Below are 25,356 nucleotides of genomic sequence, written 5' to 3' on the forward strand. Positions count from 1 at the left end.
GCGCAGCAGCACTTACCACTAAAAATAGGCCACTGGAGTGTTTGGGGAAGTGTGGAGGAGGGTGGCCGCGCTGGCAGGAGGCCTTACGAGGGCAGATTTTGAGAGCTGAGCATGTTAAGATGTGAAAAGAGAGAATTTAATCAAGGTTTACGAGTATCTGATGGGCTCACACAAAGAAGCTAGGGTAAGACCTATTCACGCCATGAGGATAAAGAATGCTGCAGACTGTTAATTAAGGCTAAGGGGGGAGGGATTCAGTGGGCAAGACTTTCTTTTTGCAGGGCCATTCATAAGTGGGGTAAATGGCAATGAGGGAAAGTTAAGGAAGCAGAGAAGGCACAGGACATTGCCTCGTTAAAGCCCTGTGACAGGGACTTCTTAGAGACGATCTCAGCCTCCCCTCTCCTCACCATCCACAGTTCCCACATTCTGACATGGTGGCTCCCGAACTGAAGCGCCTTCTGTCCCCAAGGTCCCCAGGGAGGAGCAGTGTCAGCAGGGTGGAAGGTGCTGCTCCTTCTAAATGTTGTCAAAGGACTGAGCAGTTGAGGGGACTGCAAGTTTGTGAGGTGTGTGTGTGTGTGTGTGTGTGTGTACACGTGGGACACTGTCAGACACCAGTGCTCTTAAGGGAAAAACTGGGAAAAACTTTGGTAACATTTATTATGTGATTTCAATCCTGGTTGGTTCAGAAATGAACAACAAATGATAAAAAAGGGTTTTGTTCTTTTTTCCAAAGTGGTAAATCAATCAATAGATCCTCTCTCTCCCTCTCTCTCTCTCTCTCTCTCTCTCTCTCTCTCTCTCTCATAAGCACACACACTCACACATGAGCTCACAATCAATCATCAGTGGTGAATTCCCTTCATCGTTAATGGTCTGTACTGGCAGTCTAGGCCCCGCCCCTCAGTGCACCACTGCCCTGTGACAGCTCTCTGCCTGTGCATCCTGGTGGCTGACTGCTTGGCAACCACCACGTGTCCCCAGATGGCTCCAAACAAGCCCCTGTGCAGGCTGCAGGAAGCACTGCTCATGAGGCCAGAGCCACCACAGTATCTGCCCCTGTGGCTGCCACAGCTCCCCCGGGCCCCAGTGCCTGCTCTGTTCTGGTGCTTGATGGGTGAGATTAGATTGGAGGAAGTGGGGAGAAAGAATCCAGAGTTTTCCTTTGAAACTGGAGAGGCACTTGATCTCGAGGTCATGCCTGACTTGCGGAAGACAGCACATGGTCAGCAGCCAGACCCGGGACAGAGAAGGGTGCTGCCAGACATGGTGGCTGGAAACTGGCCCGGATTCGAACAAGAGATGTTGCTGGTGCTGCCGAGGTCAGGGAAATGGTTGTAATCACATCGCAGCCAAAATCAGCTAAACCAGCCGCCCTGCCTACTTGGAAAGAGCCCTGCCGGTCCCTCTGACAGCGGACAGAGCCGGCAGCGCTGGGCCAAGAATGAGCATGGAGCTGGCAGTTCTTCACGGCACTGGAAAAGACGTGGCCGCAGCTGCATGCACATGCACACGTCACACACACGTGGGAGTGAGCGACCGGCAGGCACGGCAGTGCACCCAGCACCTCACTAAAAATGACCAGGGACCGCTTTGATGATCGCCCACCATTTTCCTGGCCCCTCTAGGTCCTTTGTTTTCTTTTTTTTAAATTATTTTTTTAACTTATTGATTTTCAGAGAGAGAGAGAGAGAGACAGTGAGAGAGAGAGAAACAGCAATTCACTGCTGCACTTATTCAGGCAATCATTGGTTGATTCTTGTATGTGCCGTGACTGGGGATCGACAGGTTGGGATGACGCTGCCCAGCCAGGGCCTGAAAACATTTTCTTTGTAGAGAAAATTAGCAATTCCCTCCCCACCAGGTAAAAATTTTCTTTAACACACTGATTCTCCTCTAATTCAAATATTTTGGGTAAGGTTGGAAGTAACGGTAAATAAATTTTTATGCACTAGCTAAGGAACAAGTGAATTCACTTTCTAAATATATTTTTCTTTTCTTTTAGATAAGTATTGCAGTCAAGTCTACAAAGATTTGAGGAGGAAAAGCATATGATTAGGGAAATTGGTACTTTATCAAAATATAGTTCATCATTGAAAGTATTAGGAAAATATCCTTACTTATAAAAGGTTTCAAAAATTAAGTACTCTTTCTGGGAAAAAAATTAAAATCCATGCATGATAAAAATTCTTAGCAAGCCAGAAATGAAAAAAAAATTTAAACCTCATAACTGGTGCCTATAAAAATGTATATGGCAAAGGACATATATATATAATAAAGATGCATTCCCTTCAAAACTAAGAATGAGGCTAGGGTGCCATCCCTCACGACTTCCATTTCACTGCAAATATTAGCCAATGTGTTAAGACAAGGAAAAGAAATTATAAGTTCACAGATGGTATGATGTTTCTGCGTGGAAAATTTAAAAGAATTTACCAGTAAATTATTTGAATAAATGAGAGTTTAGAAAATTTGCAGAATACAAAACCATACAAAAATTAGTGCATTTCTGTACATCAGCAGTCAAGAAATGACATTTCCAACAGCAATAAAAATATAAAGCATTTTGGATTATATTAAAAATTATGCAAGCCATTTATAGAGAAAATTATAAGCCTTTATTGATGTTAAGGAGACCTAAATAAATCAAGACCTCTACTATGCTCTCATATTGGACTTAATAACAAAGATGTCAATTTTATCTAATTAATCTGAGATTTAATACATTTCCAATCAAATCAACAGGGCCTTTCACAGAGCTTGACAAGTTTATATAAAACTAGTGGAAAAGCAAAGGGACAAAAATATCCAAGACACTCCAACAACAAACAGATTAAATTGTCATTAAAATTTAATTAAATTGCATTAAAATGGTCTGTTAATTGACACCATAAAGTAAGTGAAAAGACAAGCCTCAAAATGGAAGAAGATATGTTAAGAATATATAACCAACACAAATTTGCATCCTGAATATATGAATAAGCCTATGAACACGACAACCCAGACAAAACATGGACTAAGCTCATATAGGCATTTCACAGGAGCTGCCACAAATGACCCCTGAACAAATAAAAAGACAATACACTCCATCGTTAATCAGAAAAGGGACAATTAAAACTATAGGAAGGCATTTATTCAAACCACCAGAATAGCCACATTTTATTTTTTTATTTTTATTTATTTATTTATTTATTTTTTGTATTTTTCTGAAGCTGGAAATGGGGAGAGACAGTCAGACAGATTCCTGCATGTGCCCAACAGGGATCCACCCGGCACGCCCACCAGGGGGCGACGCTCTGCCCACCAGGGGGCGATGCTCTGCCCCTCCGGGGCGTCGCTCTGTCACGACCAGAGCCACTCTAGCGCCTGGGGCAGAGGCCAAGGAGCCATCCCCAGCGCCTGGGCCATCTTTGCTCCAATGGAGCCTTGGCTGCGGGAGGGGAAGAGAGAGACAGAGAGGAAGGAGGGGGGGGGTGGAGAAGCAAATGGGTGCTTCTCCTGTGTGCCCTGGCCAGGAATCAAACCCGGGTCCCCTGCACGCCAGGCTGATGCTCAACTGCTGAGCCAACCAGCCAGGGCAATAGCCACATTTTAAAGTACAACAGTGCAAGGGTTGCCAGGCTGTGCAGGCTGTCTGTCACCCCTGCTGGGGACAGTTTAATAGATACAACTAGTCTGGGAACATTTCAGCATCACCGAGTACATGAGGTGTGTCCACAGTGCCCATCACATTGTTTGTAAGGCATCTAACTGGGGATAGTTTAAATGTCGGTCAAAAAGAAAATGGATGGATGCACAGAATTACTTAGGGGAATATTATACAGCAGGAAAAATAAATGAACTACAGCTACAAACATCACCGTGATGGGCCTTACAAACACAGTGCTTTACATTGCTGACTTTTTCTAGTAAGCCACAGAATTGATTCAAAGAAGGCAAAAGAAATGAATATAATTTTTAAGAAATAACATATACATGACAGATGTTTAAAACAAAGGTTGGCCTGGCTCCTGTTCTGGTAAATAAAGTTTTATGTGGTCAGTGGCCGCTTTACAACAGCAGACTTGAGTATCTGTGACAGAAGTCACATGGCCTGCAAAGCTGAAAATCTTTACTAGCAGGCCCTTCATAGAGAAGGTTTGCTGACCCCTGCTTTATGGGAAAGAAAGGGAATGACAACCGAAACTGCGCAGTGGTGGTTACCTCCAAGAAGACAGAGTGGGGCGTCATCAAAGAGGGGCTCCAATGTCCTGAAGTAAGGAATTATTTCTCAAGGTAGTCAGTAGGCAGATAGATTTCTAATAATATTATCCCTTAAAATGTGCATGTACATTTTATATACTTTTTCCTTTGTACAATGTATTCTATAGTTTGAAACAATTTAAGAGGGGAGAAATATTGCCGCTGATCCTGGCAGTAACCGCAATGGGTATTAAGGACCCTAGAACTCTATGACTCACGTCCTGCATCCATATCTGCTACTGGCTCTGTCATCACCTTGTTTGTGAATAGAGGAAAATTCTCCTAACCTTTCTAAGCAGCAGAGGTATGCTTCTACTCTAAAATTCCAGCCTTCCTAGAGTTATAGGATAAACGAGTATTTAGAGTTTGAAAGATCAAGCTCTAGATCATCCAGTCAAACCAACCTGCTAAGGTTCCCTTGGCAACATCTTGGACAAATGACTGCCCTTCCCTGCCTGAGCACAAGCCACGTGGGAGAAGGCTGGGCTCTGAACAGCCTGCTGTGGTTGTGGAGTTCTCACCAGGGCCAAGGGCTTCCATATCCTGTCCCTTAAACTACTGCTTAAATTTCTGACCACTGCTCTTAGCCCCACGTCAAAGGAATTCAGAAGTCATCCCCTGTTGTGGACCGTTAATGGCAGGAAGCCATTATAGATTCAAGGCTTAGCAAAAGGCTAAGTTCTCCCCCCTCCATCTCCATATTTGGCTTTGATGCTGAGTATTTGCACCCACTCCACTTGCTTCCTTGGGTTGCAGGAAGCAATATACATGCCCTTCCTCTGACTCTTTGTTTGTTTCAGATGTTTGTAAATTTCACTGTTATCCTGTTTTTGCCTTGAGCGTTTCTCTCTTAGCCTTTGATGTGCAACTTTGTATCAGGGTCCGTGATTTGCGTATGACTATATAATAAAGCGAACTGGGCCTATGAGGCACTCAGATGCTGCCAGGCAGTTTGAGGAGTCCTCCTGGTCCCATCGGTTTGACAAAGTGTGTTTCCTTAATTCCGCACCGTTATTTGGAGCTGCGCTGGTCCGCGGCAATCCCCTTGGGCCCACCCATGGTATGGAGGCCGTGCATGGATTCCTCTGGGATTCAGGCTGGCACGTGCCCACAGCAGCAGTGTGTGGACACATCTGGAGTCCAAGCACTTCCCCACATGACTCTCCACCTTTTAGTCACTGCTAGCGGTCAGATATTCTTTATTGTATTAGCATGAAATCTCTGCCACTCCATCTTCTCCCATGGATTCCTGCTTTGCTACCTGTTACATCATAAAACATTCCCTCCATTCATAAGACACTAGGAATTGCAGTTCCCTTAGTAAAATGCACTGTGCACCTTACCTGTAGAGATCTGTGATCATATTGTTCTCATACCGAGCACACAGGTTGTTGAGGACTTGCTCGTGCTGGCCAAACAAGCGGATGTAGTTGGAGATAGGGAAAGGCTCCTTAGAAAGGCACGTGATGGTTTCCACTATATTGTACTTGTTTATATGGATATGGAAGTAAGTCCCATCTTTCGCATTGCCTGTTACTATTTGTGAACCCTGGAGGGGAATGGAGAAAAACAACATTAGAAACATTTCTGAACTTTGGGAAATCTATCACAGCAATTTATTTTCCAAATATAACAGACAGGTGATATCTTATTGATTGTTGCAAATAACTGTAACATATTGACTAAACGCAACAGAAGATAGCTGTGTTGGAAACTACATACTTGGACTTAATGACTAAATGTTCCTGGGGATATTTTAAACTGTGATTGCATTGTTCTGTGTTTCTAAATTAGTTGCTAGGTTACAGCCAATTCTCTATTACTCAATACCTCGCACAGCCAATACCTGGGACTGGGCTTACTCTGCTCGGTGAGGTGTGTTAAGATCGTTAATTTTCTTAATTTTTCACAGCACCATTTTGAGAAAAACCTCCTAGTTAAAAAACGATCAGAAAAAATTGCAGTTGTTACAGTTTATTTAAACAAAGGAAACAAGTAAAAGGTGAATCTCTGACAGTTGGTTTGGGGAGATTTAGCTGTTTGGTAATAAGGCCTGTTTCTGGGAAGAAGTTTTAAGTTTATGGGAAATACACATACACGTGCTGCAGGCTACTTTTCAGTTTGTAAATTGTCCAAGCTTTACGTCCCCTAGAAACTGGACAAAACTGCCATATTAGCCCAGATGACAAGGAAAGATGCCACTATTCCTTGTCGCCTCCATTTTTTTCTGTTTCAGCCCCTAACAGCTACCAGCCACCAACCAAACTTGAATAGGCTCAGGCAACCAAACTGGGAACCCACAGTGGACAAACAGGTTTTGTTGTTAGTGGGTGAATCTTCCGTTTACCCCTAGACGCTGAACTTAGTCCACGGTAAAGCTCAGTAAATCTTTGCTGAGTGCATATAGATTTAAGCTTTTGCTCTGAACGTGAATGTGGCATTTATAAATACAAGGCAAGTTGGACTATACTGATCCCAAACATTTACTTAGTCCTGGACATCCCCTGAGGATCCTGTCTAAACAAGGACACACAGTTGAACTAGGTTTTAAATTGAAGCAACTTGTAGGTGTTTGGTTATCATTTGGCAAACACCCCGAGAAAGAGTCAGCCAATTATAAAGGCACAAGGTGAGGTATACAGGAGAGAGACCAGGTAAATCCTGGACCAGCCCCAAGTATGTGTGAGAAACTGGGTGTCTGGGATGAAAGAGAGACAAATACAGCTTAGGAAAGGGGTCGGGGTGCAACTAGTCTACCATTAATAGGATGGATGGGTGCATCCATACCTCTACCTCTATAGCGAAGGAGTCAGGAAAAATAATTCAGCAAGGTGTTACCCAACGAAACAATGGCACTTTCTAATGATCAGGTATAACATATTCAATAGAATGTATTGGTAAACTATATTTCATAACAGGGAAATATGTACACAGTGAATTTCACACTATAGAAGCAGTTTTAAAATGTACAGATCATTCTTTTTTTTTAATCAACAGTTTAACAAGTGTCATTCTTTTGTGGTTGGAAGACTGGGTTATTTTTGTTGTTTCACTTTCTGTTCATTTGATTACCTGTCATTTCTAATTTCTAAACACTGACTACCACTTCTAAAATGATGTTATTTTTAAATACTCTGGCTATGCTGTGGCAAGGAACTAGGCTTTTGATGAAAAAACTGAAAGGAAGAGGAATGAAGCCTAAAGCAGAAGAAGCAAGAAGGAAGGAAGGAAGGAGAGGGAGGGAGGGAGGGAGGGAGGGAGGGAGGGAGGGGGGAGGGGAGAAGGAAGGGGGAGGGAAGGGGGAAGGAGGGAGGGGGAGAGGGAGGGGGAAGGGGAGAGGGAGGGAGGGAGGAGGGAGGGGAGAGGGAGGGAGGGAAGGGGGGAGGAGAGAGGGGGAGGGGAGAGGGAGGGAGGGAAGGGGGGAGGAGAGAGGGGGAGGGGAGAGGGAGGGGGGAGAGGGAGGGGGAGAGAGGGAGGACGGAATAGGTGGGTAGTGTGGAAGGGTGGGGCTTGTTGGGAGAAGAGTTAGGGAAAGGGCAGCTCGAACCCCAGCCTGCAGACTGTCTGGTCTCCATCTCAGCCCCTGAGCCTTTGCTCTTGCCACAGGATTTCTCTAGTCTTAGATCAACCCACAGATTTTTTCACTCAGATCTATTTCTTCAAGAATTCTTGACTTCTCAGACTGGGCAGCAAACGCAGTAGGCTGGCACTTGGCATCTCAGAAGAATCACTGGAATCAGCTTTCCTCAGTGGCCCATTGTAGCAAACACTATTTCTGAATTAAGTCCACGTGGACCTAAGAGAGTGAAGAATGGGCTCTTCAAGTACCTTTGTAAAATTAAATGCAGGATTGACTGAGTTTGGCACCAGTAGCTTAGGCTTAGCCCGGGAGCCCGGGGCTGGGAAGCCCCTTTGCAGCAGGGATGCGTTGGTGAAAAAGTTGAGTGAGTGTCCTAGGAGGGGCCACTCCCTCACCTTGGTGGCAGGCAGGGTGGCCGGGCGGGCGTCCAGGAGGGAGGCCCTGTCCAGAGTTCTGGCCTGGTTCTCCTCCTGCGATTCTCCAGGGCTCACTGGAGAGGAGAGTCAGCCATCCCACAAGGTCTTGGCCCCTCGTCCTCCTTCTCGTTAAAATGTCTTTATGCTGAATGGTTGAGAGAGGGAACCCAGGCATCGAAGGAGCACACCCAGAGATTTGCCCATGTGGTTGACAAAATTTTGACTTGGCAGCATTTCCCTAAACCCTCCACCTTCTGCTCACAGGGACCCTGAGTTTAGGGGGGACGATTTGGCCGAAGCTGAGCACCTCCAGTCTGGGGCCACCGTGATGAGGAGCGTGGCAGGCTGCTGGCTGACAGGAAGGAGGCTGAGCATATGTGCCCTCCGGTGTCAGCCTGTTCCAAAGGGCCATGTTGTCAGCATCGTTCGTTCTCAATGACTTTTTATCATAATCTGTTTTTTCTTTTTTTGTCTTATTCTTGAATTTAAAATTTGAAGTATAACCTTTGGGTTGCCATTGTATGTGTTTGCGCATTATAGCAATGAGGGCTTAAATAATGCACAAAGCATCCCTACTGTAGGGAAAGAAATGACTTGTGCTATGACAGCTAATGTTAACAAAAGAAATCATTGTGTCCACTTAATGAGATTTGGCAGTCTGTTAACATAACAAGGGTGGGGGGCATTCTGGGATGCATCTAAATATTTTGCCTTGACATGAAAGACTAGTCACCTGTCTGAGATGGGCTTCTCAGACAGAGTAACCTCGTAGGGATAGGCAGGTCTCGCTCGGTTTCACACGTCATTCCCACACAGCTGCCGACCAATGGGGATATTTCGGTGAGCCCAGAACGCCTCCTGCCTGTCCTCACAGAAAATCGCTGCGCTAAAGACAGGCAGCTTCTAGCCCTGCCATCCGCAAAGGCTTCTAGGGTAAGGATGGTGGTTCTGATACGCCTCAGTGCTGTGTGCACGGTGTCTGGTTTCTCCTTTTAAATATATAAGCAAATGGTTAGCAAATTTGGGTCTTGAATTTAAGATTTCATTGGAGTCACTGGTTCCTTCCCTTGGATTACAACCACCCTCTCAAGTTCCTTTATGATTCTGACAAAGGTTGGAAAAGGGCTCTGGAATTTGTGCCAAACGGAAGACACAGGATTAATCAGGTGTGGTGTGTAAGAAAATAAATTCCTAGCTCTCGTGATGAATACACAATTTTAAAATTAACAGTATCCAAAGCAGAATTTGTTGTGACAACATTCTTTACTCTGTGGTGTGTCAGCCAACAAAGCATGTGGCCCGGAATCTGTAAATCAGTTTGTGGCAGAGACGACTATGTCCCCTCCCTTCCTTTTGTCAGACTACCCCTCGGAGCTCGGAAACTGCTCAAACAACTTCTTACTTCATATTTCATCTGGGAGCACTAGAAAAGTCCGGTGAGATTATTCTATACTACATTTATTGTAGAAATAGTAATTCAGTTTCTTCAGTGAAATATTGTTCAATAGGCTCCATCAGCTGTCTGTATTTAGGTGACTGCCTGACCATTTTGGCAACAATTTTACTTAACCAAATTAATTCCAACTCTAAAAGATTGCCATGGAGCCCTCCTACATTTTTTTTTTTCTTGGAGAATAGAATGGAAAAAAAAATCTGTATAGATCTTCTGCACTAATTAAAAAGGAGGTCCACCTGACAAAATGGCTAATTAAAGTTAGGGGTCCTGATCAAATACCATCATAGCACCAGCCAAAGACTCTATTACAGTTGCATTCTTAATGAAACCCTCATTATCTAAGAGTCCCTTCTGGCTCCTCTCCTAAACTTTATTCAGAGACAGCCAGGGTCCATCAATAGATGACACTGCGTGTAGGAAACTGCACAGCACCCTGAAAAACCTGGCCTGAAACCAAGGCCCTCTTTTCTAGCTCTAGGATAGATTTGGCTCGTAGTTATTTATCTAACATGGCCAAGGTGCTCAGCCTCCGCAAACATTGTCTGGCTTTGTCCTGCTCATCTAATAATGCACCACCTCATCGGCGGCAGACTGTATTCCCCAAAGATGGCCGCAACAATAGCTCCCATCCCACACGCACTTCTACAATATGACCTTGACACTCTTCCTATTGAGAGATGAACTCTATGTCCCTATGTTCCCTCTCCTTGGATTCCGGTGGGCGGTGGCTGCCCCAGCCCAGGGTTATGTGCCCTTTGAGGCTGGGTCATAAAACGCGAGGCAGCTTCCGAGTTGCTAGTGGGGACACTTGCACTCAGAGCCTTGAGCTGTCACATAAGAATCTGGCTACCCGGAGACTGCCGGGCTGTGCGGAAGCCCAGGCCACCTGGAAAGCCCAGGTGTGGTGTTCTGGCCGGCACTCCCTGTGTCTGAGTCATCCCAGTCCAGGGGAGTAACAAGCCTTCAGAGGATCCAACCACTGTGTCACTCCTAACCTTCAAGTCCTCTGAGCTGAGGCTCTAGACATTGTGGGACGGTGAGGCCCTTCTCGCTGTGCCCTGTCTGAATCTGAGCATAATCAAATGGCTGCTTCACGACACTAAGTTTTGTTACGTAGCAACTAGAGCATCCTTTATTTGTAAGAACATGTTTCATCAGACCACATACACGAAGCATATCTGAAAGAATCTGGGAGAGGCCCAAGGGAAATAAGTCTTAAACACAGAGCATTTGCCCTTTCCCCGGAAGAGACAAATTTCATTATTTATCTGGAACTATGATTAACAACATCTACCACTGATTGGTCACCTGTTTTGGTCCTAAAAGGCAGAGTTACTCTGTATACGACCCCTAAGAACCCCAGACATTCAGAGAAGTTGATTAACTTATCCAAAGTCCATGAGAAGTAAATGGAAGAACAAGGATTCCAATTTCCTGAAGGAAGAAGTGTGAGGGACCAGTATTCTATACAATTTGAGTCTGGCCCCTTATTGAAGAATTTTCCAACAGTTTCCCCTTATATCTCATTGACCAGAACCCATCACATGGCTGACCCTATTAGCAAGGAAATCTGGCAAATGTATTTAAGTTGGTCATATCATTGACACCCAAATATACTCAGGATAAGGCAATGAAAAGAGAGGTTAAGTTGTCAACTTCCAGAGTCTGTCTAACTGACAAAAAAGCAAAACGTGATACAGCATAAAGGAAGCTTCCAGTTGCCAACAAACACCAGTTTGGGACCATCTGTCAAGGAATTTTATTGGAGGAGCTTACCAACTGAGCAACCACATGTGCCCTTTCTGGTTACTTTGAACCCAAGGAGTCCCTTCTCCCCCATCACACTTCTGCGTCTTCTGGGTGATCCTTCTGGTATAATTCAAGGAAGGCAGAACAACACTCCAGACCCAGGGAAGGTGCAAGCTGGAAGCTGACTATCTTTCATGACCTAGCCTTGGGGGTCTCCACTGTCATTTCCACAAGATCCTGTCGGCTGCACAGGTCTGCCCTATTCAGTGTGGGAGGAAACCACATGGGGCGTGAACACCGAGAGGCAGGAGTCTGAGGGCCATCTCGGAGGCTGGCTACTGCAGTGGCTTTCTGATGTTTAAACCAATACAGCACACTAAAGATCTGAATCAAGAATCCACACCCCCTGTAAACGAAGCGTTATATTTGAAAGTAAAATGAAATGTAGAAATAATACTTACATAATCGGGCTTGGCCATTTGTACCTCCAAGGCAGTTGGAATGGCAGGCTTGGTGACATGCAGATAATGGTAAGACCCAGGAAGAATGCCTCCTAGAAGAAGGGGCAAATTTTCCACATTTTAATTTAGTTATTAATAAGGTCGGTAACGTTAATAAGGTGGGTGAACTTATATCCAAACTACAATGACAAAGGGAGATGCTTTTAACAGTGCACGCTACTCAAACTTTCCCACTAAACTACTGCTATTCACAAGGAACTCCTAGGGACGGCTGGGCTTTACCTAATAAAATCAGTGTGAATCTGCCATTATACCCTATGATGTAGCCAACAGTGCTCCAAGGAGATATGCCAGGCCGACCCTGTGCATCCCGTGATTTCTCATAACTGCTGTCGCTCTGCCTGATACCTGCCAAAGCCAGACCAGGACATTTAGAGTTGTTAAATGTGCAATGGTTTTCCTATTCCTCATCACTCCTCTCATATTTAACCAAAATATTTAAAAAGTGACTGTTATAAGGAAAATCAATAACTTTCTAGTTCAATGTTTTAGGAAGCTATCATTATCAAATTCTTAATACTTCTAGTTTGCCCCAGAAGTCTGAACCTGACCTAACTCTAGTCGCTGCCTCCCTTCCCTCCTCTTCCTCTTTCCCATGGTCTCCACTTTCCTAAGGTCTCACTGAGAATGAGAAGCAGAACAGGACTTCTCTGAGGCCATTTAGATAGGTAGGAAAAAATAAGGTCTGCAATAGAGGGCCTTGTCTCTTTAGTGTGATGTTCTATTTACCGGCGTAGGGTCTGTGGACATCTTAAGGCAGTGGTTCTCAACCTTTCTAATGCCGTGACCCCGCAATACAGTTCCTCATGTTGCGGTGACCCCAAACCAAAAAATAATTTTGGTGGCTACTTCATAACTGTAATTTTGCTACAGTTATGATTTGTAATGTAAATACCTGATATGCATTATGTATTTTCCGATGGCTTTAGGCGACCCCGCTGGGGTCGCAACCCACAGGTTGAGAACCGCTGTGACTTAAGGGGTCTATAAATGGCTTTGGGTATTAGTCCTTTAACCTTCTGGAAGTGAACAAAATCTGTAAATATATGCATTTTTTCTGGTAGAAGGTCTACACTATTCAAAGAGACTATTTTCAAAGGTATCTCTCAACTCCCAAGCATAAAGAAATCATGTTTTACTCATAGATGATCTCCTTAGGGGTCAACAAAGCTGAGCAGATGAATGTAGATTGTTCACAGTTGTTAATGGTTTGGCTTGTCCATCCAGATAGCCGGCTAAGGCTTGGGATGCTTGGACGAGTCTCTTTATCTCTGAACTTATAGTGAGAATGAAAGTTTGGTAAGATATCAAAGCATCGCACCATTGTGACCTGTTCTGAGTAACCTCTGGGCAAGTTGCTGATCATATTCCAGTCTGTTTATTTATATGTACAGTGGGACCACAGTGTTAGTCCTTAATAAGTATAGTCCCATAGTATAGTCCTTAATAAGTGCTCAAAATGCAAAGAGCCATAATAATAATAACACTAGGTCTCTAATAAATACTTAAAAATGAGTCAGAGTCTTCCCCTGTCTGCGCAAATCCACTGAGGGATAGAGCAGTCTCATCACCCAACTTAAGAGAAACATGGAGGGCTTCCCTGAGCAGTGACCCAATCCAACTGATGAGTTCACCAGGGGGAAGAAGGTAGCCTACCACACACCTCGGATCTTGGCTCCCTTGTACATGAAGATGAGTCGGTCAAGATTAGCTGGCGGCTCAGTCACAGGCTCGAGGGTTGGATCAAAGAGATTGAGCATAGCTGCTGCCAGCTGGAAGCCAACTTCTTTGGAATTGAAGTTGCTGTGAGTCCACTCATTTGAGTAATAGCGATTGGAGAACTTGGTGAGTGATCCAGCAGCTCTGATGGCTACGTCGTTGGTGTGGAAGTTTTTATCAATCACAAGTCGGCCGTCATAGACAAGACATGCATCATTGAGTGCTTTGAATGTTTCGTAATCCACATTCTTCTCATAGAAGCTGAAGAATATCTACCAAGTGAGCAATCATATGGCTACTTAGTTATCACTTTCTCTTTTTTAGGTGAGAGGAGGGGAGATAGTGAGGCAGACTCCTGCATGTGCTCTGACCAGGATCTACCAGCAACCCCATCTGTGGCCAATGTTCAAGTACCAAGCTATTTTTAGTGCCTGAGGCTGATGAGCTCCAACCAAGCTATCCTCAGTGCCCAGGGCCACACTTGGACCAACCGAGTCACTGGCTGTGGGAAGAGAAAAGAGAGAGAAGGGGGAGGTGGGAGGCAGAGAGAAGCAGACGGGCACTTGTGCTGTGTACCCTGAATGAGGATTGACCCTAAGATATCCACATGCTGGGCCAACATTCTATGCACTGAGCCACCAGCCAGAGCCAGTTATCATTCTTTACTTTCCCAAGAGTGTAAACAGTCAACAGAGCATTTTATTATTTGAGAACACTCAAAAAAATCTAAATCTACTAAATGTGTGTGTGTGTGTGGTGTGTGTGTGTGTGTTTATGGGGGGGGGGAGTAGGGAGAGGAAGAGTGAGAGGGAGGGAGACTCCTGTTCGGTGTGAAGAACAAATTAAGATTAACCAAAGTTACTCCTTCGTTTTTTATTACTGAATCCAAACATCCAGTGGAGAGAAGACTGTCAAATAATGGAACAGCTACTACAAGAATCAGTATTTTTTTCCCCTCGAGGAGGTTTATAATTTATAGAGACACCACATTCCCCTCATCTTCCTATATTTTAAATAGCTCTAACTCAGCCTCCTTCCCTCTTCTTTCTCTTCCTCTGTCTGACACTTAGGTCTCTCTGGTTTCTTCTTAGGGTCACCTTGTCTACTCTTGAGTCTTCAGGTTGCCCCATTCATAGCCTTTGAAACCCACAAAAGCCCATCCCTGAAAGATGCCCCAGAGAAGATGAGAGCTCCATCAACCTCAACAACTACCATGTCTGGGCTCTTCCTCTGCTGCTTCCTGCTCTGGTATGGCAACCAGTTGAATAAATACTGATGGGGTATCCACCATATGCCAGGCATCATGCTATAGAGAAGGGTCACGAGCCCTCTGCATGCTTCTTAGAAGAGATCTGTATGCCCCTCCACTGTCTGCCCAAATTTCAGTGCTATCTGATGTTTATCAGAACACCTTTTATGTTGATGTTGAACGTCATTAACGCAGTCCAAGTTAGTTGTTTTTCAGTCTTCAGTTGTTCCTGAAGCAGCTGATATAAGTTCAGTCATTTTATTTTTTACCTATAGTTTGCCACCTTATTCAAAGCATGCTAGAAGTGAACATGATACAGCTCCTCATCATACTGATGGCCACCTCCCTGCTTCCTTCACACGCCCACTTTATCCACCTCCCTTGCCCCATTTCATTCAAAAATTAGCTGTTCGGGGCCAAAAGTACCCCCATTCCATATCTCTTTCCCACACTCATGAATGTACATGAATGATGAATGATCTTGTGGTAACAACTAGTCATGCATAGCTATGTAAATTTAAATCTAAATTAATTAAAATGAAACAAAATTTAAAGTTAATTTCAAATGCTGTTTAGTAGCCTACTTCAAATGCTCAGAAGCTAAAGGTGTCTAGGTGCTGCCATTTGGACAACACAGATACAGACCATTTCCATCATCACAAGTTCCGCTGGACAGTGCCCGACTCAGACCCATCATCTCAGTGATGCCCTGTATCCTTCCTCAGGAGCCAATAGGATCCTGTCCCTTTTCTCTGTGTTCACTCAGCTATGTAACCCTATTCCACACAGTCCCATCCAGGGGGGATTCTTTCTCTCGAATCTCTTAAATCCCTTCTGTTTTATAAGTGCTATTCAGTGACCACAGAAAAACATATTTCTCTGAGGCTGACTCTGACTCTGAACCTTTCTGTCCCCTTAATCCTCTTTTTTCTCTCCTACACTTCTTTCCCATCTATATAAATATTTCCCACAGTGAAACCCAAGATGGTGGTAGAGTAGGTGGATGTTACACTCACCAGGACCAAACTAGAATTACAACTACAGTACAGCAGAATCAATCTGAATAACCAACTGAAATATATATGAATGGACCTGGAAAGTATTATGCTAAGTGAAACGAGCCAGTTAGAGAAAGACAAGTACCACATGATTTCACTCACATGTGGAATCTAATGAACAAAATGAACTAACAGCAACATAAAGACAGACTCATAGATAGACAGCAGGCTAACAGCTGTCATGGGGAGAGGTACGGGGTTGGAAGGATTAAGCAAAAAAGGGGAGAAAAAAGAAAAATAACTCATGGACACAGATAATGTGATTGCTGAGGGGGGTAGAGGAGCATTATAGGGAGGTTAAATTGGTAATGGCTCTTGACTTGGGGTGGTGAACACACAACACAGTATTAAGAAATACTGTTGTAGAATTGCATACCTGAAACCTATATAAGTTTGTTTACCAGTGTCATCCAATAAATTCAACTAAAAATAGACCTCTTGCCCTGGCCGGTTGGCTCAGTGGTGGAGCGTTAGCCTAACGTGCAGGAGTCCTGGGTTCGATTACCGGCCAGGGCACACAGGAGAAGCGTCCATCTGCTTCTCCACCCCTCCCCTTCTCCTTCCTCTCTGTCTCTCTCTTCCTCTCCTGCAGCCAAGGCTCCATTGGAGCAAAGTTGACCCGGGTGCTGAGGATGGCTCCATGGCCTCTGCCTCAGGTGCTAGAATGGCTCTGGTTGCGGCAGAGCAATGCCCCAGATGGGCAGAACATCGCCCCCTGGTGGGCATGCCGGGTGAATCCCGGTCGGGTGCATGCGGGAGTCTGTCTGACTGCCTTCCCGTTTCCAACTTCAGAAAAATCCCCCCCCCAAAATAATAATAATAAATAAATAAATAAATAAAAATAGACTTCTTATTCATATAAAACTATAGAAATACATTTGATTTGAATTGAAATTATACATAAAAAACAGTACTACCAACCACTTGAGCCCTTGAAAATGCTCAAAGTCCTTTCACTGTCTCCACAAAAGTCCTACCTATCCAATTTTTTCCAATTAAACCTACTTTTTTTTGTTAAGTAGCACATTAAATCTACTAATTCTTGTTTTTCAGAGTTTTAAAAATGACCAGTATTGCAATAGTATCTTTTAATACTGTTTCTGTGTAGTCATTCACAATTTGGCTACAATAGAAGTTTGTGGGCTGGATCAGTATTTTTCAACTGGTGGTCCATGGACCAGTAGATCAGAAATTTCCTGTTTGGTCCACAATAGAGTTAATCACCCTGATATTGTATGAAGATAATAGACCCAAAGATATTAGTCAAATTTGCTTATGGCCAGGGTGATTTCTGCCTTAGTGGTCCCCAAAATAATTCTATATTCACTGGTTCTCAAGTGTAAAATGGTTGAAAACCACCGGACTAGATGGAGCAAAGCAAATCTAACACTGTTCATGGGAACATGTATTCTAAGTTACAGATCTCTCAAAGACAATTCATGTGCTCCTGCAATGCCAGCCGAATATTACATATTGGATAAAATATGAAGTAGAAGCACCTGGCCACATTGATGTTCTGGATAAATATTTAAGACTATATTTATAACTCAGATTTGGGAGAGCAAAACTTCCTGGTTAGCAGATCAAGAGTCACTGATCTGATAAACTTCATTCATCAGGCATTTTGACAAACTCTTTTTAAAAAGTTGTTTTAAAATTCTTTTATTGATTGATTTTTAGAGAGAGGAGAGAGATAAGAGAGAAAGAGGGGAGAGAAGCAGGAAGCAGTAGTAGTTGCTACCCACATGTGCCTTGACCAGGCAAGCCCAGGGTTTCACACTGGCGACCTCAGCATTCCAGGTCGACACTTCATCCACTGCACCACCACAGGTCAGGCTTCTTTTTAAAAATTTAATTCAATTTATTTAAACAAAAAACAAACTAACAGTTCACTCTTTTCTCCCAATCCCACTCCCTGCTTCTTGAAACCACCAATCTGTTCTCTGTATTTATGAGCTTATTTTATTTTTTCAAGATTCCACATAGAAGAGAGATCATACTGTAGTCCTCTTTTTCTGTATGACTTACTTAGCATGATGCTCTCAAGGTCCATCCATATTGTCACAAATGGTAAGATTTCATTCTTTTTATGGCTCAATAATATTACAGTGTGTGTGTGTGTATGTATGTGTGTGTGATACTCTATCATCCATCCATTAATGGACACTTAAGTTGTTTCTGTATTTTGGCTACTGTAAATAATGCTAGAATAAATATGGGGATGAATATATCTTTTCAAATTAGTGTTTTTGTTTTCTTCCAAAAAATACCCAGAAGTAGAATTGCTGAATCATATGGTAGTTCTATTTTTAACTTTTAGAAAAATAGTCCATACTGTCTTCCATGGTGGCTGTACCAATTTATATTCCACCAACAGTGTGCAAAGGTTTCCTTTTCTCCACATCCTTGCCAAAACTTTATATTTGTCATTTTGATAACAGCCATTCTAATAAGTATGAAGTGATGTCTCATTGTGACTTTGATTTGCATTTCCCTGATGAGTAGTGATATTAAGCATCTTTTCATATAGATGCCTGTTGGCCATCTATATGCTTTCTTTAAAAAAATATCTATTCGATCTTCTGCCATCTTTTAATTAAATTGTTTGGGTGTTTTTATGTTTATTTGTTTTGCTATTGAGTTGTATGAGTTCGTTACATACTTTGGGTACTAGCCCCTTATCAGATATATGATTTTCAATTATTTTCTTCCATTGAATGGGTTGCCCTTTCATTTTGTTGGTGATTTTCTTTGCTATGCAGAAGACTTTTAGTCTATTTTTGCTTTTCTTTTTGTTGTCAGATTCAAAAAATGATTGCTAAGATCTATGTTAAGAAAATTATCATCTTTGTTTTCTTTTAGAAGTTTTGTGATTTCAGGTCTTATGTTCAAGTTTTTAATCCATTTCGAGTTCATTTTTGTGGATGGTGTAAGACAGTGGTCCAGTTTCATTCTTTTGCATGTGGCCATTCAATTTTCCCAATGTCATTTATTGGAGACTATCCTTTCCTTATTATATATTCTTGGCTCTTTTGTCATAAATTAATTATCTATGCATAAGTTTATTTCTGGTAAAAAAAAATAGAGGACTGGATGAAGAAGATGGGGCACATATACACCATGGTATACTATTCAGCTAGGAGAAATGATGACATCGGATCACTTGCAGCGGAATGGTGGAGTCTTGGTAGCATTGTGTGGGGTGAAATGGGCGAATCAGAAAAAAACAGGAACTGCAGGATTCCATACATTGGTGGGACATAGAAGCAAGACTAAGAGGCATGGACAGGAGTGTGGTGGTTACGGGGGGTGGGGGGAGGGAGGGAGGGAGAGGGGGAGGGGGAGGGGAGGGGGAGGGGTATAGAGAGAACTGGATGGAGGGTGGCGGAGGACGATCTCTCTTCGGGTGATGGGTATGCAACAGAACTAAATGACAAGATAACCTGGAAATGTTTTCTTTGAATGTTTGTACCCTGATTTATTGATGTCACCCCATTAAAATAAAAATTTATTTAAAAAAAATAAGTTTATTTCTGGGCTCTCTCTTCTGTTCCATTTATGTATATGTCTGTTTTTATGCAAACACAATACTATATTAATTACTATTGCTTTGTAATATAGTTTGAAACCAGGAGTGTGATGCTTCCAGCTTTTTTCTTTTTTCTCAAGATCGTTTTGCCTCTTCAGGGTCTTTTGTCATTCTATACAAATTTAATATTGTTCTTTTTCTGTGAAAAATGCCACTGAAATTTTAACAGATTTCATCGAATCTGTATACTGCTTTGGGGAGCATGGTTATTTTAACAATATTAAATCTTCTAATCTATGAGCATTAAATATCTTTCCATTTATTTATGTCTTCAATTTATTTCATGAATATATTTTAGTTTTTTAATATGCCTAGTTGTTTTATTCTTTTTGATACAATTGTAAATGAGATTGCTCTACTTTTTCTGATAATTTGTGATTAGTGTAAAGAAATAAAACAAATTTTGGAGTATTGATTTTGTATCCTGCAACTTGACTGAATTTATTTATTAGAATGACTTAGAAACAGGTTTGTTTTTTTTAAGAGTCGTTAGGGCTTTTTATTTATAATAACAAATCATGTGCAAACAGTGATATTTTACTTCTTCCTTTCCAATTTGGATGCACTTTCTCTTTCTTGTCTAATTGCTCTGGCCAGGACTTCCAACACTGTGTTGAATAGAAGTGGCAAGATTGCACATCCTTGTCTTGTTCCTGAAAGCTTTCAGGTTTTAACCATCAAGTATGATGTTAGTTGTGGGTAGACAAACACTTCTTGTGCAAGGCCCCAAGAATATCTTGGTGAAAAGGATAAACATAGGGTTTATAATCTAATTGGAAAGACTGATGACAAGGAAATCATCTCAGAGATGATCAGAGGATTTCAGACTGGAATGAATGATGTGGAGAAAAGGAAAACACTACCTCAAGAGCCAGTGTATCTGGGGCCTAACCTGGCTGGAGATGGCACCATTTGCTGGAAATCCAGAAGGCAGCACTACCAAGCAGGACATGGAGGGGAGTTGATATGGGGCCAAGCACCAACCTCAAGATTGCTCTACTCTACTTGTTTGTGGTGGGATTACCCCTCAGACTAATCCTGTCACTGATATAATGAAAATATAAAATATTATAATGCATAATATAATATTAAGTATGCTATAACATCGTGATGGTGAACCTTTTTATAAAAACTGCCCACTTTTCCAGTGCTGGTCAACCTGGTCCCTCCTGCCCACTAGTGGGCGTTCCAGCTTTCACAGTAGGTGGTAGCAGAGCAACCAAACAGTGCCGCAATTGGCCCACCATGAAAGCTGGAAATATACATATTTCAGATAGAGCAGGGGTCCCCAAACTTTTTACACAGGGGGCCAGTTCACTGTCCCTCAGACCATTGGAGGGCCGGACTATAAAAAAAACTATGAACAAATCCCTATGCACACTGCACATATCTTATTTTAAAGTAAAAAACAAAACAAAACAAAACGGGAACAAACACAATATTTAAAATAAAGAACAACAACAACAAAAAATAAATAAATAAAATAAAAAACAAGTAAATTTAAATCAACAAACTGACCAGTATTTCAGTGGGAACTATGGGCCTGCTTTTGGCTAATGAGATGGTCAATGTGCTCCTCTCACTGACCACCAATGAAAGAGGTGCCCCTTCCAGAAGAGTGGCAGGGGCCGGATAAATGGCCTCAGGAGGCCGCATGCGGCCCGTGGGCCGTAGTTTGGAGACCCCTGAGATAGAGGAAACCCAGGCAACCAGTCAACCTGCAATGAACTGTACATGCTACAGAAAGTTGCTCAGGCTGAAGAGAAGTTAGATTAGAAGGAAACTTGAATTTTCAGAAATAAAAAAGTAATAAAATTAGAAAATATCTGGGTAGATATAAAAGTCTATCTTCTTAAGTTCTTAAAAATATATATAACTTTTAAAAACAAAATTTACAATATTGTCTTGTTGGTTTTTAAATGCGTGTAAATATGATACTCATGATGACTGTTACAAAAAAAGAATGTTCAGGAAGTGAAGAGAGAAAAGACCGATACAGTTGCAAGGTTTTTATATTTTATGTAAATTAGTATAATATTAATTCTAACTAGCATATGAAAAATTACTGATGTATAGTATAATCCATAGAGCAATAAGACAGTTAAAAATAAGATACAGCACAAAAGCCAACTGATATTGAATACTAAAAAAATACTCTAATTTTTCAAAAGAAGGTAAGAGGGAACAGAATAATAAAAAAGTAGAGGGGACAAATAGTAAACAAATAATAAAATGGTAGACCTAAATCTAACCATATGAATAATTACATGAAATATTAATATTCTAAATACTTCAATTAAGGTGTAGAGATGGTCAGAAAGGATTTAAAACGAATTTGGTGGCCCTGGCCGATTGGCTCAGTGGTAGAGCATCAGCCTGGTGTGCAGGAGTCCCGGGTTTGATTCCCGGCCAGGGCACACAGGAGAGGCGCCCATCTGCTTCTCTACCCCTCCCCCTCTCCTTCCTCTCTGTCTCTCTCTTCCCCTCCCGCAGCTGAGGCTCCATTGGAGCAAAGTTGGCCCGGGTGCTGAGGATGGCTCCATGGCCTCTGCCTCAGGCGCTAGAATGGCTCTGGTTGCAACAGAGCAATGCCCAGATGGGCAGAGCATCGCCCCCCGGTGGGCATGCCAGTGGATCCCGGTCAGGCATATGCAGGAGTCTGTCTGACTGCCGCCCCATTTCCAACTTCAGAAAAATACAAAAAAAATGTGTTAAGCAGAATTCTAAGCTGTTCCCCAAGATTCCCACTCATCCTTTGAGTGTACTGTGAATGGTGAACACCAAAAGATGGTCACTCCCATGTGTAGGTTAGCTGACTTTATGAAAGGGAGATTATGCTCAGTGGATCTGACCTAGTCAGGTATGACCTTAAAAAGAAACCAAGTTTTTTCTGAAAAAGGACAAAGTGTGAGGGAAATTTGACCTAATGAAGATTCTTTATTTCTGGCTTGCAGATGGAAGGAGCATGTGGCAAGGAATATGGACAGTGTCTAGGAACTGAGCCAGCAAGAAGACAAAACCCTCAGTCCTCAGCTGGAAAAACTTCTAAATTCTAGCATAACATGAAGCTCCCAATACAGTGCAGCCTGGACAACACCTGGATGTTAGCCTGGAGAGTTCCTGAGCAGAGAAGCCAACCATATCATCACTTCTGACCTGCAGAACTGAGAACTAACAAATGGATGTTGCTTGAGGCTGCTGAGTTTGTGCTAATTTGTTATGCATCAATTAAAACTCTAATACAGAATGAGAGAGTAATAGTGGTATGAGAGATACCCCTGATCTCTTCCCTTGAAATTTCAACAAATTGAATAATTATTTTTTAAAAAAATTTTTATTTATTCATTTTAGAGAGGAGAGGGGGGGGGAGCAAGAAGCATTAACTCCCACATGTGCCTTAATCAGACAAATGCAGGGTTTCAAACCAGTGACCTCAGTGTTCCAGGTCAACACTTTATCCACTGCGCCACCACAAATCAGGCCAAATTGAACAATTATAATACAGCAAAGGAACCCCAGCTTGGCTTGCAGGTGTGCCTGAAAGATCCATGCATCAAAAGGACTGAAGTTGGGACAGGGTGAAAAGGAGGGCAGAAGATAAAACGCAATTGTGGTGGGCTTTGGAGAGGAGAGGAGACAAACTTGGAGTGACTGGGTGTTTTTTCTCTGCTGGACTATGGGGAAGAGGGAAGCTTGGGTTCTCTGGGTTTTGTCTGAGGGGGGTATGAAAAGGGGAATTCACAGTGACTGGGTCTCCTTCACCAGAAGGAATGATGAGACAGAGGGAAGAGAGGAAGAAAAACCAAAGTGGCCAGAGTGTGGAGTCACAGCCAGTGTTCTTGTAGTCATCCTGAAGCCCCTGCTCAGCAGAGACAAATAACTAAATGTGGCCCTCAGGTCCCCAGATCCCACCTCCCTCACCTTGGGGTATTGAGAATGGCAGAGACAAACCCCTCAGCTAGCACTCCAGAGCTGTTCTCTCCCCTGAAGAACAAAAGTGCTCCACGTCCAGTCCCCAAGTCTGTTGAGACATGGGAGGGAGCACCCAGAAGCCTGAGATTGCCATTCTTAGAGCCTTCAAGCCCTCACAACATGCCTGACCCACCAGTGCAACTGTGGCCCTGCCTACATCATTGTCACAGCAACGTCTCAATGGACAGCCCAGGAACTTCACAGAGCTAAAATTGTAATACAGTGACACCTACAGGAAGAAACCTTTCAAAACAGAAATTTATTTTTCCTTTTTCTCCTCCTTTTTTCCTTTTTTTCTTCTCATTTTTCTTTCTCTTTTTCACTTTTGAATTTCACTTTTTCATTTTTTTTTATTTTTACATTTTTATTCTTATTTTTTAGTGGGTGTTTTGTTATTGATTTTTTTCTTTGCTTTTGATTTTTTTCCTCCAGTTTTTCTTCTTTACTTGTCATAATTTTTAAATTTTTTATTGCATTTCTAAAAATATTTCAAATTTTTTAGCTTTTTTTGTTAAAGTTATTTATAATACCACTCTTAAATGCCATCAAAGAAGAAGAAATTGAAGATAATGGCTACACAAGACAGAGACATATTTCAGAAAGAAAATAAAAAATATCCAGAAAAAATTCTCAATCACATGTAAGCCTTGGAGTTAAATGATAGAGAAATCAAAATTGAAGTTATGAAAATACTCATTGAGATGTGGGGTGACACCAATAGGCAACTTAATGAGCTCACAAAACAAACACCTCACCAAAGAGATTGAAACTTTAAAAATAGAGATGAAGAATTCAGTATGTGAATTGAAAACTGAGTTAGCAAGTTTAGCTAATAGAATAAGCCAGATAAAGGAAAGAATCAGTGACATCACAGACAACTAGAGATGCTACACAGAGAAGAGGAAAGAGACTCACAGATTTAAAAAGACTGAGAGAGCTCTACAAGAATTGTCTGACTCCATCAGAAACAGCAATATAAGAAAAATGGGTATATCAGAAGAGAGGAGGAAGGTAATGTAGAGCCTATTCAAACAAATAATTGATGAGAATTATCCAAGCCTATGGAAAGAGACCCTCAAATCCAAGAAGCAAACAGAATGCTGAGTTACCACAACTCAAACGGACCTACTCCAATGCACATCATAATAAAATTGTCAAAAATCAATGACAAAGAAAGAATCCTCAAAGAAGCTAGGGAAAAGAAGACCATAACATATCAAGGAAAGCCCATTAGGTTATCATCAGACTTTTCAGCAGAAACTCTACAAGCTAGAAGAGAGTGGACCCAAATATTCAAAGTACTGAAAGAGGAATTACCAGCCAAGGATACTATATCCATCAAAGTTATCCTTCAAATATGAAAGAGAAATAAAAACTTTTACAGACTTACAGAAGCTGACAGAATTTACCACCAGAAAACACCCACTGCAGAAAATACTCAAGGAGGTTATTTGACCAGACACAAAGACCAAACCAAACCAAAATTACAAGTAAAAAGCTCTAAGGTCACAATAAAAACAAGGATGATCTATGGCAACAACATAAAAGGGGACAGTATAAAGATCTGCAGTACCAAAAAAGGATGGAGTGCAGAACCACTCATATGACAAAGAACTCTTGTACATATGAACATTTTTTTCTTATGTACATAAGAACCACCCATAAAAAAGCCACTACTGAAACACACAGCTTAAAAAAGAACAGAGAGAAGAAGTATGAAATACCACCAAACAAAAACAATTGACAGAAACAAAAAAGAGAAGAACCAAATAAGACACAGACCTACCAGAAACAAAACATAA

At 42.2% G+C, this 25,356-nt stretch overlaps 1 protein-coding gene across 2 annotated transcripts in view; it reads right to left on the minus strand.

Moving 5' to 3' along the window:
* The window catches only part of CFAP61 (cilia and flagella associated protein 61), a 381,775-nt gene that overhangs the window by 59,456 nt on the left and 296,963 nt on the right, over nucleotides 1-25,356 (minus strand). For both annotated transcript variants that reach the window (XM_066236726.1, XM_066236727.1), the window contains exons 24-26: nucleotides 13,631-13,958; nucleotides 11,908-11,999; nucleotides 5,589-5,794 (exon numbers count right to left, since the gene is read on the minus strand). In XM_066236726.1, the coding sequence (XP_066092823.1) occupies nucleotides 5,589-5,794; nucleotides 11,908-11,999; nucleotides 13,631-13,958 (626 nt within the window). The remainder of the gene's footprint in view (nucleotides 1-5,588; nucleotides 5,795-11,907; nucleotides 12,000-13,630; nucleotides 13,959-25,356) is intronic.

The sequence above is a fragment of the Saccopteryx bilineata genome, chromosome 6 (assembly GCF_036850765.1).
Source record: "Saccopteryx bilineata isolate mSacBil1 chromosome 6, mSacBil1_pri_phased_curated, whole genome shotgun sequence".
NCBI classification, from domain to species: domain Eukaryota; kingdom Metazoa; phylum Chordata; class Mammalia; order Chiroptera; family Emballonuridae; genus Saccopteryx; species Saccopteryx bilineata.